The sequence below is a fragment of the Equus caballus genome, chromosome 9 (genome assembly GCF_041296265.1).
Source record: "Equus caballus isolate H_3958 breed thoroughbred chromosome 9, TB-T2T, whole genome shotgun sequence".
NCBI classification, from domain to species: domain Eukaryota; kingdom Metazoa; phylum Chordata; class Mammalia; order Perissodactyla; family Equidae; genus Equus; species Equus caballus.
In genome coordinates this window covers 22,889,381-22,904,887 of record NC_091692.1, presented here as the reverse complement: position 1 = coordinate 22,904,887, position 15,507 = coordinate 22,889,381, and the positions used below count along the sequence as shown (strand labels likewise).

Below are 15,507 nucleotides of genomic sequence, written 5' to 3'. Positions count from 1 at the left end.
AGCACAAGTGTAATTGAATATTATATTAAAGTGACGTTACTTGTGTAATTTCGACCTCCCTCCTAAAACAGATGGCCCAGGGGAATATGGACCACATGTGCATTCTTCACTAGACCTGTTCCAGTGTCCTATGTTTGAGACACCAGATACTTGATACATATGAAGTGTACGAATAAATGGCTCAATTAGACATAAGACTGTACCATCATTTCCCAGATTTTCCAATGTAGGCTTGATACTTTCTAGGATGTTTTTTATGTAGAAAGCCAGTTCCCTCTATAGCTTTAGTAAGCCTTATGTTTTCCAGGTGCTAGAGCTTGGGGAGTTTAATACAGTATATTCTGTTTTCCCAACCAAAAATGGCTGTTTCTACCTTAATTACAGCTATAATTACATGACAGTCCCTTGGTTTCCCTACTTTGGTTCTTGAATTTCCACAAAAGCATCTTTTTAGCACACAGTGAATAAATCCTCTGTTCTATGAGATCTATTTTATTTGAAAAAGTCTATGTTTTGTAGCAGAGTAATTCAAAGTATCTCACCAAACCTTAATGACCCCTTAGGTCGTATTTATTACTCTTTGTTAACATTTTAAATTATATTTATATGACATTCTGCCTATGAAAATACATTTATTTTTACATCTTTTTTAACCTGGTATCTAATTTTATACTTCTTTCAAGTTTAATTTTAAAGTTCTCTAGACGGAGTCTGCAAATTGCATTCCAAACATGTTCTCACCAGCATATTTAGAAAAACACTATAATGACGGGCAGAGATTAGAAAACTATCTCAAATCCTACTTCTTCGTGCAACTTTTAATTCCAAAATTCCCATTTTCTCCTTCAAAATAAAAACTGAAAAGCAAATCTAAATGAAATCAAGTTCTTTAACTTCTTATAAAAAATATTAGTCCCTAAAGATACAATCCAGGATTCAGGATTCTTCCAATGGTGTCATTCATATCCCATTAGAAATAGCCACTGTGGATGTGATCTTGGTAGCGTCTCTCATATCTTGAATACACACGCTTAATAAATTAGCATATTAGCTCTATGCATAGCCATTTCTAATTTTCTTCAATGAGTTTCACCAACTATTATGAGACTACAAATTTCTTAAAAGTAGGGACACTTTATTATCCATATTTGAATACTAATCCCTAAAACCAAAGCACATAGAAAGTCCTCAATATTTGGCTCAGTCTCTACATATTTCTTCATCCTTCTTGCTTCATACACCAAGTTATACTCAACTGACTTCTTTCCTTCTACAGAGTCATCTTTGAAGATTTGGAATAAAAAGGGTACACTATTGGCTCTATCATTTCTTAGTCATATGAACTTACGCAAATTATTTACATTCTATGAGCCTTATTTCTCTCATCTGGGAAGCAGGGGAAATATGACCTACTTAATGGAGTTTAGTAAAACAGCAGAGAAGTGCTTGGGCAACAAAAGGAACTATAATTGCCTAAATTTGAATCTGCTGCTACTCACGCCACAAATTCGCCAGAACTATTTTCTCCATGCTGCCTTTAAACCTGGAATGATTTTTTCTGTACCTTCTCCATGCTGGCCAATCAGTCATCTTTATTCAAGAGTGGGATCAATTTCTAGAAGCAGCTGGAGCAGTTAAACTCTGACTAAAGTAGTTTTTCAAGCACAAGACATAAAGAGAACTATGACTATAAAGTAATAAGATAAGTTTCCTTGAATAATTTTTAACTGCTTCCTAAGCCAACTTGAAAAGAGTTTAAGAAATTATTTAGGCAATGGCAGAACCACTGGAACAGGTAAACAATCTCCCCAAGTAAATTCTTTGAAAACTACCATTCACTTGGATGTTTTAAGTTATGGCATTTGTTGCTTAAAACACCATTCTCTAAACTTTACAATCAAACTATGAGTAGATTTTAAAACAAACAGCTGGCTTAAAGTTAAGAAGCATTTTCAAACCTTGTTCATCATCCTCTTGGTATGTTACATCATCTGCAAAAGAGAGAATAAAACCAAAATAAGTATTAAATGAGTCATTCTGTGTAATTGCTTAGCTAAAAAACATAACAATCTGAAATATAGAATTTGATTCTTTTAAATATTAATGTCTGCACAGTCAGTGATAAATGCCTTTGACCAAAGAGGAAAGGGCAGGTAAATTATTTTCATAAAAATTCCTCAATCTGGCATAAAGCAAGATATGCAAAAGTAGCATTAGGAATTAACACCCTGTTTTGTTGTGGAGCCCATGGTAGGTGAAAGCCTGATATTTGATTAACAATCTAATTTTGTTACAAAGCAAAGTCTTATGTTAGGTGTTAAAATTACTTCTTTGACTCCATCGAAAGAAAAATCACCGTGTTAGCCCAGCTTTGAAACCGTAAAGTCTTAAGTAAAGTTTAAAATCTAATGAAAACGTTCACTAATACCTGCTTCATGGAACATTCTTTCAACCTCATCTACTACTGGTTCAATGGCATCTACAAAGAAAAAATATACACCACTGCCAAACATGAAAAAAACAAACACATTACTAGACACCATTCTAAAACAGTTATAAATTAATTCTAACCTTCAGAACCATGTAAGATAGATATTATCCTTATCACTTAATATAATTTAAGCTTAATAAAATTTCACAATTTGCTAAGTCACAAAGACAGGCGGGAGCAGAACTAGGATTTGCACTCGGACTGACGTGACCCCATCTACCACCTTATTCATTTCCAGATATTCTTTCCTGTATCCTATCTACAAAGACCGAAGTCCCAAAGGGTGGTTTGAAAAACAAATCTTTTTTCCTCACTTATTCATGTAATATTAAACTATATTCAGAAATTTCTATAAACATCTGGCCAACTACAAATGATTCTGAGTATTATAAAGAGTACTCTGTCTTGAATCAGATTGAATCATTAACACTGGGTTAAAACGGCCTTGGCCACTGCCTCAAAGAGGAACACATATCACAAACCTGGATTTTCCTGTTCATACACTATCTCTTCCATATCCTGATTATAGGCCTGTGAAGCTATAAATTAGAAAATAATTAGGAAATTACAAATACATCTCAAATTAGGATTGCACTTGATTTTAAGACAGGAAAAGAACAATTTTTAGTAATGACTGAAATGTAAAATCAAATCATAATGATGCTCAAACTTTCATTCATTCACTCATGGAACAAGCAGGCACTAACTGTGCTAAATGCCAAATACAATGATGAATAAGACAGTCTTCACCATCAGTGGGTGTATAATTGAACCACAAAATCATGGAGCTATATTCTCATTTAGCTTATGTGAATTCAACTATATTCAGCAAAACAAAAATGAGACAGACAGAGCAGTGTAGGGGAGCCCTCCTCCCATCCACTCAGCAAGCACCTGCCACAGAGGGAGCCTAATTGAAGACACACACATCCCAGACACTCACTTAGACTCAATACCTCAGTACTCCCAGAATGCAATGTAATTCTAGTGTTTACAGACACATATTCTTGAAATGATATAGGTCCTAAAAGCCAGCCAACAATATCACATGGTCCTCCAGCAGAGAAAGAAGGGTCTATTCTAAGACTGGAAGAAAAACTGGCCAACACTCAGGCTTATTGAAAGATGACATATTCATCTCCAGTGTGGCCATACGTTCTGGGGACACTTGACACGTGACAATACACAATTTGGACCTTTCACTGATTTTGCAATTTTAGACAACAAAAACGCAATTCTACTGTATCTTTTGTTTTTTTTTTTTTATTATTTTTTTTAAAGATTTTAGTTTTTCCTTTTTCTCCCCAAAGTCCCCCGGTACATAGTTGTGTATTCTTCGTTGTGGGTTCTTCTAGTTGTGGCATGTGGGACGCTGCCTCAGCGTGGTCTGATGAGCAGTGCCATGTCCGCGCCCAGGATTCGAACTAACGAATCACTGGGCCGCCTGCAGCGGAGCGCGCGAACTTAACCACTCCGCCACGGGGCCAGCCCCTCTACTGTATCTTTTGACCTAGCAATTCCTGTACTGAGAATTTGTCCTCAGGAAGTAGACTTCAAAGGCACAGAAGCTATATTCACAAAGACAGACATATATACATGATATAATATATTAGATATAACCTAATTATTAGATATATTATATATGTTATAGATTATATATTATCTATATATTATCTATGATATTAGATATACTATATATTATATTAGATATATAATACTGTATATAGTAATATATATTATACTATATATTAAATATATATTATATTAGATATATGTATTTTATACATATGATATATCCTATACAATATATTACTATTAATAATTATAGTATTATCTCTCTCATGATGCTCTTTTATAGGAAAAGACTCAATCTAATTAAAAAATAGTATTAAAATCTTACCAGTCTCTTCTACATAGTTACTATCTTCAGTTTCTGAAAAAAATAACATTAAATCGGTATTACTACTTTCATAAAACAGTATATATATATATATACACACACACACACATACATACACACACCATATATGTATATTCTGAATTTATGCTTATCATTGATTTTATTTTGAAAGCAAATAACTATTAAAATAAAACATGAAAATATCAATTAAATGTCTGCTAAACACTTTATCTTTTACTAGAACTACATTTAGAAATCTCTCAGCGTTCTCTTACTTGATTCACTCAACAACCCCACAAGGTTGACACACACCATAACCTGGGCTAAAGGGAGAGGATGATTTAGACAGAGTAAAACAGTGACGAAGGCTGGACCCAGGAAAGGGGCTCATTTCTGGTTTACTTCCCATTCCAGTATGGTGTTCTCTCTTCTAGAGCAAGAGCACCTTGACTGTACATGGGAACACAAAGGAAGAACAGGGAGACGTTCTAAGTGTGGGGAGCTGGGAGGTGAACGTGTTGACAAGCTTAACCACATGCCCCTGATGGCAAAGTGCTGCCACTGAATGATCCTCTCCACTAGTGCGACCTTTGGTAATTTTATCTAACAGCTATTTGAAGCGTAAATATTTTTAATTTCTGAAGACTTTTAATAAGTAATTTTTAGGTTCAAACTGAATCTATGTCCCAATTAAAGATTAGGTCAGAAAATAAGGTTTCTTCAGTTCATGAACTTCTTAGAAATGTCTCTTCCTACCCTCAATCTGTAACTCCCAACCTCAAAAATATCTAATTCCTTATGTTTTGATTGAGTTTCTTAACTGAAATCTGTTGTATAAACAGCATCTAAGGTATCAAAATTCTGAGCAAGTATCAACCTTTCTGAGCCATCTTGGTGAAGACAGGAGGCAGCAGGAGGTACCAGGGAAATGTGGAAATCATTTTGTCAGCATTTCTACTCAGAAACTAGAAACATGTTCCCCACAGAAACTAAAGATAACTAACAGACGGCTAGATAACACAGATAACTAAAGGCCTAAAATTCTAAAGCTAGTCTATAAATGCCTATTTTAAAAGCACAATGCAGCTGAAATCATATACATATTCAAAACCATTTTGAGTTTACGTTTTTCACAGAAAATTATGCATCATATACAAATTTGTAGGTTAGTATGGAAATCAAACTATCACTTACAACATTATTTCTAAGAAAAAGTGCATTTCCTGCTCTCAACAACAGGCATGAATATAAACTTCTGGAAATACATTCATTCATAAATTAGGAGCTGCTTGCTTCTAAAGTAGTTTCCCAATATATTAAATACTGTGGGAAGTAGATATACCTTACTTTTTCATAACTTTTATGCTTTAAAATAGTCCTTGCAGCCATTTGCCAACCACATTGTGTGCAGGCTCCCTCTCCACTCAATCCTTAGCTTGGACGAGTCCTGTGGCGCTCACCCTGATGCCCACGGCTATGAGCACAGATGTTCAAGTCTTAACAGCAGAGTAGGATGTGAGGTAAGGCACAGAAAAAATAAATAGCCCAGCCGCACTTTTGCTCAATCCTGGCTGCAATTGAATTTAATCACCCAAAGAGCTTTTACCATTTTCCGTTTAGGGGGCCCCACACCCCAAACATTCAGATTCACTTTGACTAGGGTGGGTCACAGGTATTCTTTTAAAAGCTCTCTAGGTGACCTTAACTGCATCCAAGATTGAAAACTATTTGTAGGGAAATCAGTCCATCTTTGTGGATCTTGTTCACAAGAGGTTCTGCCTCTGAATCCATGACCCTATGGCTCTAGACGTCCCACCTTGACTAGTGCTGTGGACCTTGTCTACTGCTTATTTCTCACCATTCTGTCTACCGCTCTGAATTCCATTTAGGCTTAGCTAATCCTTGAACCCTGCCAGGCACTTCTGGTCTCGATCCTTTGTGGCTTGTGGTGCCGTGTTATCGCATGGGATCTAAGGCAGCTCAACCACAGACTCTGATGATTATATGGTGGGACATAATGTGTAATGTGGTTAATTTTGTGTTGGTGCCCCCAACTTTTCCCCCCAGCTTAAAGATTTGTTTTTCTTTTATCACTCTTTAGAAATGAAACATCCATGTTAAATAAACAATGTTTCATTAGTAGTCATCTTAAGTATAAAATTATATCATTTATATATTTATATATTTTAAATAAAATGACATAAACCAATCAGAGAACAAAACCTGTGGCTTAAAATCTTTTAAGAACTCTTAAGGTCTTAAAGGACTACTTTAAGTAAAGAGGGGAGAGAATGTATACCATAAGAACAAAGCATGTGTACTTAATTTAACAGGGCTTTGAATAATCATAGTAGTCTCACATTAAAGCATAGAGGAGCACAAAATATATGAATAAAACGTTTTCATCATCACAGAAATTACTTCTTTATATGCCAATGGTGAACAGCTGTAACTCTAACTTGCCTATTGCAAATGATCCAAGGTAAACTATTCAACTGATATTTAAATAACCGGCTATTTAAAATAACAAATTTAAATAAACCAGATATTTAAATTTGATTTACAAAATTGATACACACTGATGTCAGCGAACCATGGTCCATAGCTCAGATGAAGCCTGCCTCCCGATTTTGTAAATCAAGTTCTACTGGAACACAGCCATACTTACCTACAGGTATTGTCTAGGGCTGTCTTTGTGCTACAACAGCAAAGGTAGGTAGTTGCAACAGAGGCTATATTGTTGGCAGAGCCTAAAATACTGACCCTCTGGACAATAACAGAAAAAGTTTGCCAATGCCTAGTACAGAAGTTAAGAATTGGGTTCTACCCACAATCTTAGTTACAGATTTCTACATCTGTTGTTACAGATCTCATATTAGAACAAGAGCCTGTGATAGATTATCAAGTAGCATATTTCATCAGGTGTTTGAATTTCCGGTAACACTTGGCACTCTAGGAAGGAGAGCACAGTAAAAGTAATGTGCTGAAGTATTTCACTCCCTTTCTATAAGAAACTTATATATTCTGAGAGTTTCCCTAAAAGTGCTCTGAATCAAAATTGGGATATCTATTTATTTTAGGAAAAAAATTCATTGTAATTAAGTTTTTAGCTTTATTGTAAAAAAACTTTAGATAAACGTTAAGTATTGGTTTTAAAGGTGTTTAAGAAAAAATCCAATTATCATAATTACAAATAGCCTATTGTATTTTATTCTGAAATCAAATTACCTTCATGAAACGTCCCAGTTTCCAGGGGCTCAAATCTATCCTCTGCATTACCCCCCATAAGGAAATCATCATCTTCTGGTTGCAGTTCTCTTGCTGGTTCAACCTCTTCTGGTTGCAGTTCTCTTGCTGGTTCATCCTCTTCTGGTTGCAGGTCTTCTCCTTGCACAGAGATAATAAACAAAGTGACACAGGTCTATACCAAGGGCCCACAGGCAGCAGCCAGCACAGATACATAAGCCCCTCTAAAGGGCTGCCACACACCCGCTCCTGCTGTGGGCATGCCCGGCCTTCCCTCTGGGCCACTGCACATGCTGCTGCCTACTCTGAAGCTCTGTTCCCACTCTGGCCAAGTGTTAGTCCACTTGAGCAGGGGAACAGGTCTTCTGACACTAGAACATGAGCTCCCCAAGACAAGGACCTCGTTTATTTTGTTCACTATGTATGCCCAGCATCTAGGGCCATGCCAAGCCATAGGAAGTGCTCAATAAATATTTAATGAATGAATAGATGAATTCATAAGTATTAATACATCTGCCTCTTCAATTATCACTAGGTCAGAGAAAAGATCAGCCTGCGATCTTTCATTGAGAATGGACATAAACTTCCATGTAACAATCTTAAATAACTCTACACACAAGTGTTCCATTGCAAGGAACAGCCAACCACCTATCTAAACCATATGCTAGGTCACCTGCATTATACTTGGCATCTAAAGGGTCCTATCTTTAGCTCTTAAGTTATGCAAAGATGCCCATTTTCTCTTCTAAGACTAACTTTTATGATATACTGAACTGTTCTGTTTCTTTTGTGTAGATATTGGACATGCTACATTATTCTACTGCAATATGGTTTAGCCTATCATCGTGGTATAAAAAATTCTCTCTGTAGTAACTTGACATGGCTCCAAGCAGAGTATGTCCTGGACGTAGCACTCTAACCATGGAACGCAAGTGAACTAGACTTAGCTGTGTGGTGCAGCACAGTGGTCAGGAGTGTGGAGTCTGGAATAAATGGCTCCAGATTTAGGTTCTTCCATACCAGCTGCGTGATCCTGGGCAAGTTGCTTAACTACTCTGTGCCTAAGATCTCTCTTCCATAAAAAGGAAATAATAAGAGTACCTACTCACAGCATTGTTGTGAGGATTAAAGCACTCAGAAAAATGCCTGGCCCATAGCAAGTATTTAGGTGCTACTGTTCCTGTTATTACTGTTTTTGCTGTTATCATCATCACAGTAAGAACAATATTATTATTTCTACTGCTACTGCTCCCTCACAACTGCAGAAAGGTTTTATTAGTTACTTTACTCTTACTGTGGCATAGTGATGCTCTCAGGTGTTACCGAATTATGTAGGCCCATTTGTGCTGATAGTACAAACATGCATCGCTTAACAATGGGGATACGTGCTGAGAAATGCATCATTAGGCAGTTTCATTGTTGTGCAAACATTATAGAGTGCACTTACACAAACCTAGACGGTACAGTCTACTTACTACACACCCAGCTGTATGGTACTGACCTCACGGGACCACCGCCATCCACACGCTCCATTGTTGACTGAGACATCATTAGGTGGGTGCACGACAGTGTTTGTTTGCTGTTACGGCCTCCTATATTGTTTCTCATTTCAGAGTTTCTGCTACTCAGCAAACCAGTCACCAATTTTCATTCCTGTCACTAATTTTACGACTTTTTCTTCTTATCATATTCCTTTTTCCTTACTCTCATTTTAACCAGTGCAATTTTATGGTTTTTACAGGAGCAGGATTTAGCTCTCTCAGCCATCAGCATTCAAGGGAAAGTCTGCTTTCAGAAGAGAAACCAAACCAACATCGTACCCTATCTGTGAGCCTCCACTGCTCGGTCAGTGACGGGCTGGTATGAAGAAAACAGTTTCCTGAGGGCTTACTACACTCAAGGCTGTGCCAAGCCCTCTGCGGCTTCTCCAGAGGTAGGTGAAGTCTGGGCTTCCATACACGCCATGCACTTTGCTTAAAACACTCCACTAACAACACTTGCCTGGAAGCACTCCACCACCCTTCAGCTTTCAAATCAAGAGGTCATTTCCTCCAGGAAGCCTCTGCGAACCCCAAAGTCTACGCAAGCCCCACAGAGCATCCTGTGTTTCACTCTTACAGCACTTCCCTCATCATACTGAAATCACTTGTTTATTTAGACTGCATCATCCGTGTGTTAGGTTAAAGTTAGAAAAGATATAGGAAGGGAAGGCCTGCGCTTGCTCATATGGGCAGATGTACACTCAGGGGAAGGAGCCCTCCCAGCTAAGAAACTGGTAATGAAAGGACAGAGGCTCTCAGACTCCCAGCAGACAACGGCAAAAACCTACAACTCAGCCAAAGCTGATCGCTCGAGTGGAGCACAGCCCGAGCTGCCAGGATGCTCTGCACTTGACCCCAAACACCGCGGACTGGAGAAGTCAGTCTAGGAGGCCTGCTACCGCCCAACGTAAATGACAGGGAATTCTGCCTTTTGTTTTTCAGAAGCATAATCTTTCCTTTAGAACTACCTTCAGCTCACATGAAACCATTAGGAGTATAAGGAGACCATGTGCTCCCCTCCTGCAAAATCCCCTTGTGAGTTACACTTTGGGGTGATACTCTCTGCTTTCATCAAGGGATGTTTCAAGAAGCAGTCTCCTAAAATCTTAAACCATTGGCTTCTAGGGTATCATTTAATATTCTCTGTACAGAACTTTGTATAAGAAGTTTTTCAGATGTAAGAGCTGGGAAAATGCTTTGTGTTCTCTAAGAAGATAGCACGTTTATTTCCTCTCTGGTAATAGGATTCATATAATTAAGTTTCTCCTTTTTGCTTGGTGACCGCTCAAGGATGCAGGAAAACTTGAGGGGCAGCGACAGTACCCAGACAGCCCCTGACAGCCTGCCTTGCTGTGTGCTCTATCTTCCTCCGCCCTGCTCTTGTCATCTGTTCTTGACGTATCATGGGTCTCAATTTGTTTATTCTCATGTATTCCTGCCATTTCCTATTAGATGCATGCAATAAGTTCCTTAATAGTAGGAACAAGTCTACTGCCATTTCAGAAGTACTTGTCCTCTAATAACTTAAAAAAAAACCCATTCAATTATTATTTAAATTTTAAAACAATGTCCAAGTCATTTTATGTAACTAATTATTTCAGTAATGCATCTAAAAACAGAAGATTTTAATTCATACCAGGTTCTGTGTATACCGTTTCATGGAGTACGGAATGAATTTGTTCTTGTATTTCATCTTCAATATTCTGAGGTCCTAAAATAAATTATGAAACATAACTAAGTAGAAAAGATCCAGACATTAATGTAGAAGATGAAATACGGCATCATGCATATATATTCAAATGAATATATGTAGGTAATCAACTATTCCATCCTTTTTGTTATCAGTTTATCACTTTTTTTCCTATGTTGGCAAATATGGTAGATATTTGAAATTGGTTTTATTTTGACAGCAGTTACAAATGTTGAAAAACTTCTCCATAAGATTTTAAAAGAAGAAAACTAACTCAAGTTTAACTCAAGGTTTTTTCTAAAAATCCTCACTCAAAGTAAAATTACTTCACTTTCTAATTAACAAAATTCACAGATGATAGAATAAAAAAAAATGGAAGAGCAAAACTTTCATTAATAGAAGTACTGAGAAACAAGGATAAAAATGTGGAAGATGAGCTGAACAGACATTAACGTATGTGGTCAGCTGCTGCCTTCCCTGACAGAGAGGAGAAAGGGTCCCTCTGCTAGCGTGAGGGCTGGGATGGTGGGGGTTGGCTGACCACTCCCAGAAGTTGTCAAGGAAGCCTGAGTAGACCTGACATTACAACTGACAATCCTCTCAGTTTTGGAGAACCCTCTGGCAGTCAGATCCATAGACTTAAATAGATGTTAATTACAAAATTGAACATTAGTTAGCAATGACATTCCGACAACACTGTGGTGCTTGTCAGATTATCAGGTTTACTGCAACATAACCCAAAAAAACGAGAAGCTATAATTACATTGATACTATTATAAATTTTCTAACAAACATCATCTATGTTCAGTTAATAGGAGTAGCACTAGATTTAGTATCATGAATGCTGTCACATGAAATAATGCCAACGACATCAGTTATACTGATGAGCTAATCTTCAATTACACAAGTAGAATAAGTTAATTTGAACTTCAGGTAGGAAAAAAGCTTAAGAATCTATAATGCAAGTCACACTACAAAACCATTTCTGAAGCACAAAAAGTATTCTACTTTTATTTCACAAACCATTTCTATACATTCTCATATAATTACGCAAGAGCCCGCAATCTCTATTCTTCACTCATCATCTCTTACAACGCCCATGGCAGAGTCTGAAGTGGATTCCCAGTTTTACACCTGCTGACAGCATCACCCACAGAGAATATAATGTGAGTAACATAACAAGTGGACAGTGGGGCTCTGCTCCTTCGCTTAACCCTCCAATGGCCTCCTTTCCCTGAAAAATGAAAATCTAAGCTCCTCAGAACAGAACACAAGCCCTCCACAATCCAGCCCTCACATGCCTCTCCAGAACATCTGCTACCAGCACTGGCTTTGAACTTGGTGAGTGCACCATGCAGTTTCATCTTTCCAAGAAACTGTGATGCTCCACCTCTCCTGGAGGGAGGGCTGGGAGAGGCAGAAGCCAGAATGGGATGAGTTAAAGACTGAGTGGGAAATAAGACAAAAAAGCAACTGTAGATTTTTCTTTCAAAAAGCCTGGCTAGTGCAGCAAGGAGAGGGACCAGAGCGCAGATAGACAGAACTGTAGGGACCAAGAGGGGGATTATTTTATTGTGTTGTAATGAAAGGCCTGTACCTATGTTTACAGAATAGGTGGGTAGTCAGAGAAGAGAGAGAAGCTAGAGACCTAGATAATGGAAAGGTTGAGAAGGCAACATTTAAACTAAAAACAATATGGCCAAAAAGTTGAAAAGGATATGAGATGATAGTAAACTGATGGCTTCAGGAAGACAAGTTATCAGTAATATGCAAAGAGTATTAACAAAAAATAAAAAAAGGAAGAGTGGAAGCAAATGGTACAGCATTTCAGAGTAGCTACCAGTTTTGAAAAACAAGATTTTTAAATTATGAATTTATTTAGTACAAAGTAAAGTTTGAGATGCTAAATCCAAATAGATATTTAAGTTATTAAAACTTAAAAAAAATCTATCAGTCTTGCTCCAGAGCTATGGTATGATTACGGCAATTCTACAGGAATGAGAGGGAGACAGTAAATTCTCCTGGGATTATGATTTGAACAAATTAAAAAAAATCAGAGCAACATATTGGTCTTAAAAGGAAGGAAGGTAAATCAAATATTACTCATCAGTACACAGTGATAAAATCAGCCAAGTACCATTTGGACCCAGGGCTTAAGTTGCCGGTAAAGATGTAGTGTCATACCTAACCCTTCCAGTAGGTGGCAAAATGAAACCAAATTTTGAGAACTACTGAGTAAATGAAAAATGTGCAGAAATTACACAGTACTTTGTAATAAATATGACAGCATAAAAAGGAAAGTCAAATTTCATTTACCAATTTATTAAGAGATTTCAGGAGTTTCCGTGCTACGGGTCACAGGTCCTTGGGTGATAAGGAGATACTTGAATTGATCTATGAATTCATGCAAAGCAGGCTTCACAGACTATCTCATGGAAGTCTGGGAAGGCTTTTGAGGTAGAAAGGAGACTCTCATGTTAAAAAGACTGGGAACTCAGCAGACCTACTCTATTAAATAATGTGACAGACGATGGCAAAACTAGTGTACAATACACTCCAAATGTACAATACTCTCAAGGTAATATGGTGCAGTAATCCTCGAATTGGAATCAAGAAACACAGCACTTAGTTCATGATTTTCCTAACTGTGTGATCCCAGGCAAGGAGCAACCATCTGCACCTTCGATTCTTGATCTCAAAAATAAAAATTATGCTGTGCAAATTTTTACAAGAAAAAATTAAGTTCACTATAAAATTTCAGAAGAGAAAAAGAAAAGGTATTTCATCATTCTGTAAACATTATGAAACAAATTATGGGTAAAACATGATTCTGCAAACTGCAGTGGGATACCTGGCAGGCTGAGGCACTTCTGGTCAGAATCAGAGAACGCTTACCTGGCCCCTCAAGGATCTGATCCTCCAGCCACGGGTATGGCTCAGCCTCTTCCGGTGGGACTGTTGGCTTTGAAGCAGATCTTTCTTTAAGGCCTGCATTTTTATTCACAAAGTTAACTTAAGTTTTTTTGTTTTGTTTTGACATGTCAAACGAGGAAAAATAATATTCTCAAACACTTCATCAATACTGCAAGTAATTTACAGTTTCCAAGACTATATACTACAGGAAAATGTTGATACGCTTAAAAAGTGAAGGAGGAAAATAGTTTGCTCTTTAACTTCACAAGGGCCTCTAACATCTCTTGATCTAAATTAACCTTCCACTTAAATAATAAAAAATCATTGTCTACATGTTCACAAATCTCTAAAATAGAAAGTTCATGTCTGAACTTGCCAAAAGAAGTTCAATATGAGTTCAAGCTCCTTGTGTTCATAAGTGACTAATTAACCCCTAAGTCTTGAACTCTGAATTCAGCAAAAACACAACTAAGATGCATTTGAACTTTCTACGGTTATTTGTGTGCCCTCTATATTTTGATTTTTATACACTCTTCTTGAAAATTATAGTTAAAAATGAGAAGAAACAATACCTAACATTATTTACAATCATCTAAAGCTAATACAAGCAATCATATTATTCATATTATTCATATAAGAGCTCAGAGGTATGAAAAAAAGTTGGGTTTTTTTAATGTCTTAAGGAAAATAAGACATCAGGGTAAATTAACATGAAAGCTGACTTTATAGTCAATGCTGGTCTAAAATCTATTATACTAAGTTAGTTCTTTGACATTTTATATGTAGAATATTAAAATACATCCTCAATTAAATACAACCAATAAGAAAGCTCAACTGGCTAAGTTAAAAGAGTGTGACGATTCCATTTACCAAATCCTGGGTTCTTCACTACCCCACTGAGAAAGTGGTACCAAGAGTTGTTACTAAAGGGAGTGTTTTGTGCACGCCAACAGCCTAGAGTGAAAAGGTCAAGATGGAGTGGAAAGGCATTTTCCTAATCTTAAGTACCTTTATACAACTCTTAATGTACATATACTATTGTCTGGAAAATTCTTACTTCAATGTCTTTTACTCTTCTTTTTTGATTGTTTATATTTTTCCTCATCATTCTCTTTTCTATCTCCATTTTTCTCTCACTGACAAAAACCTAAGCCCACTTTCCTGAAAAGACACTGAGAAAGAGATACACAGGACTCCACCTCATCATTCATAAATCCTCTAGTTACTTATTTCTGACACTACTTACCAAAAAAACCTAGCACTAGTAAAACAAACACCAACACATGCAGTTTTGTTCTACTCCTAACTATAAAGTAGATTCCAAAGAGATCATAGACCAACACCCAGAGAGCCTAAGGTAGTTCAAGTTCAGGGGGTGGAGGGGCAGAGACAAAGGCCTATAAAAATACATGACATTTCATATTCTAATTTCAGGCCTGAAAACTCCCATGCCCTTTTTCACTTAAATAATCCATTCTTACATCTCTCAACTGTTAAGGGAACTACTCCCCGCCAAGGTTTTGCTAAATGAACAGGCTAAACCTTGAGAATCTGCAGAATCAAGGAACTTCTCTTTGCACTCTCAGCACCTCAGGAAACACCTGGCACACAGCAGGCGCTCAATGAACACGTGCTGAGGGTCTGAACACACCCACAGAGTGACCACTCTGCTCCTTTAAACAGCTGCAGAGATTCTCCGCGGGGCCAAACCTTCTCAGCTGCACTA

General features: G+C 37.2%; 1 protein-coding gene across 13 annotated transcripts in view; it reads right to left on the bottom strand.

The window, feature by feature from the left end:
- ASPH (aspartate beta-hydroxylase) overlaps positions 1 to 15,507 on the bottom strand; it is a 208,930-nt gene that overhangs the window by 127,835 nt on the left and 65,588 nt on the right. For 7 of the 13 annotated variants that reach the window (XM_070221499.1, XM_023648544.2, XM_070221503.1 and 4 more), the window contains 7 exons: positions 13,764 to 13,856; positions 10,815 to 10,889; positions 7,620 to 7,778; positions 4,392 to 4,424; positions 2,974 to 3,030; positions 2,429 to 2,479; positions 1,959 to 1,991 (listed from right to left, as the gene is read on the bottom strand). In XM_070221499.1, coding sequence (XP_070077600.1) covers positions 1,959 to 1,991; positions 2,429 to 2,479; positions 2,974 to 3,030; positions 4,392 to 4,424; positions 7,620 to 7,778; positions 10,815 to 10,889; positions 13,764 to 13,856 — 501 coding nt within the window. The remainder of the gene's footprint in view (positions 1 to 1,958; positions 1,992 to 2,428; positions 2,480 to 2,973; positions 3,031 to 4,391; positions 4,425 to 7,619; positions 7,779 to 10,814; positions 10,890 to 13,763; positions 13,857 to 15,507) is intronic. The other 6 variants (XM_070221506.1, XM_070221507.1, XM_070221502.1 and 3 more) reach the window with 1 other exon arrangement.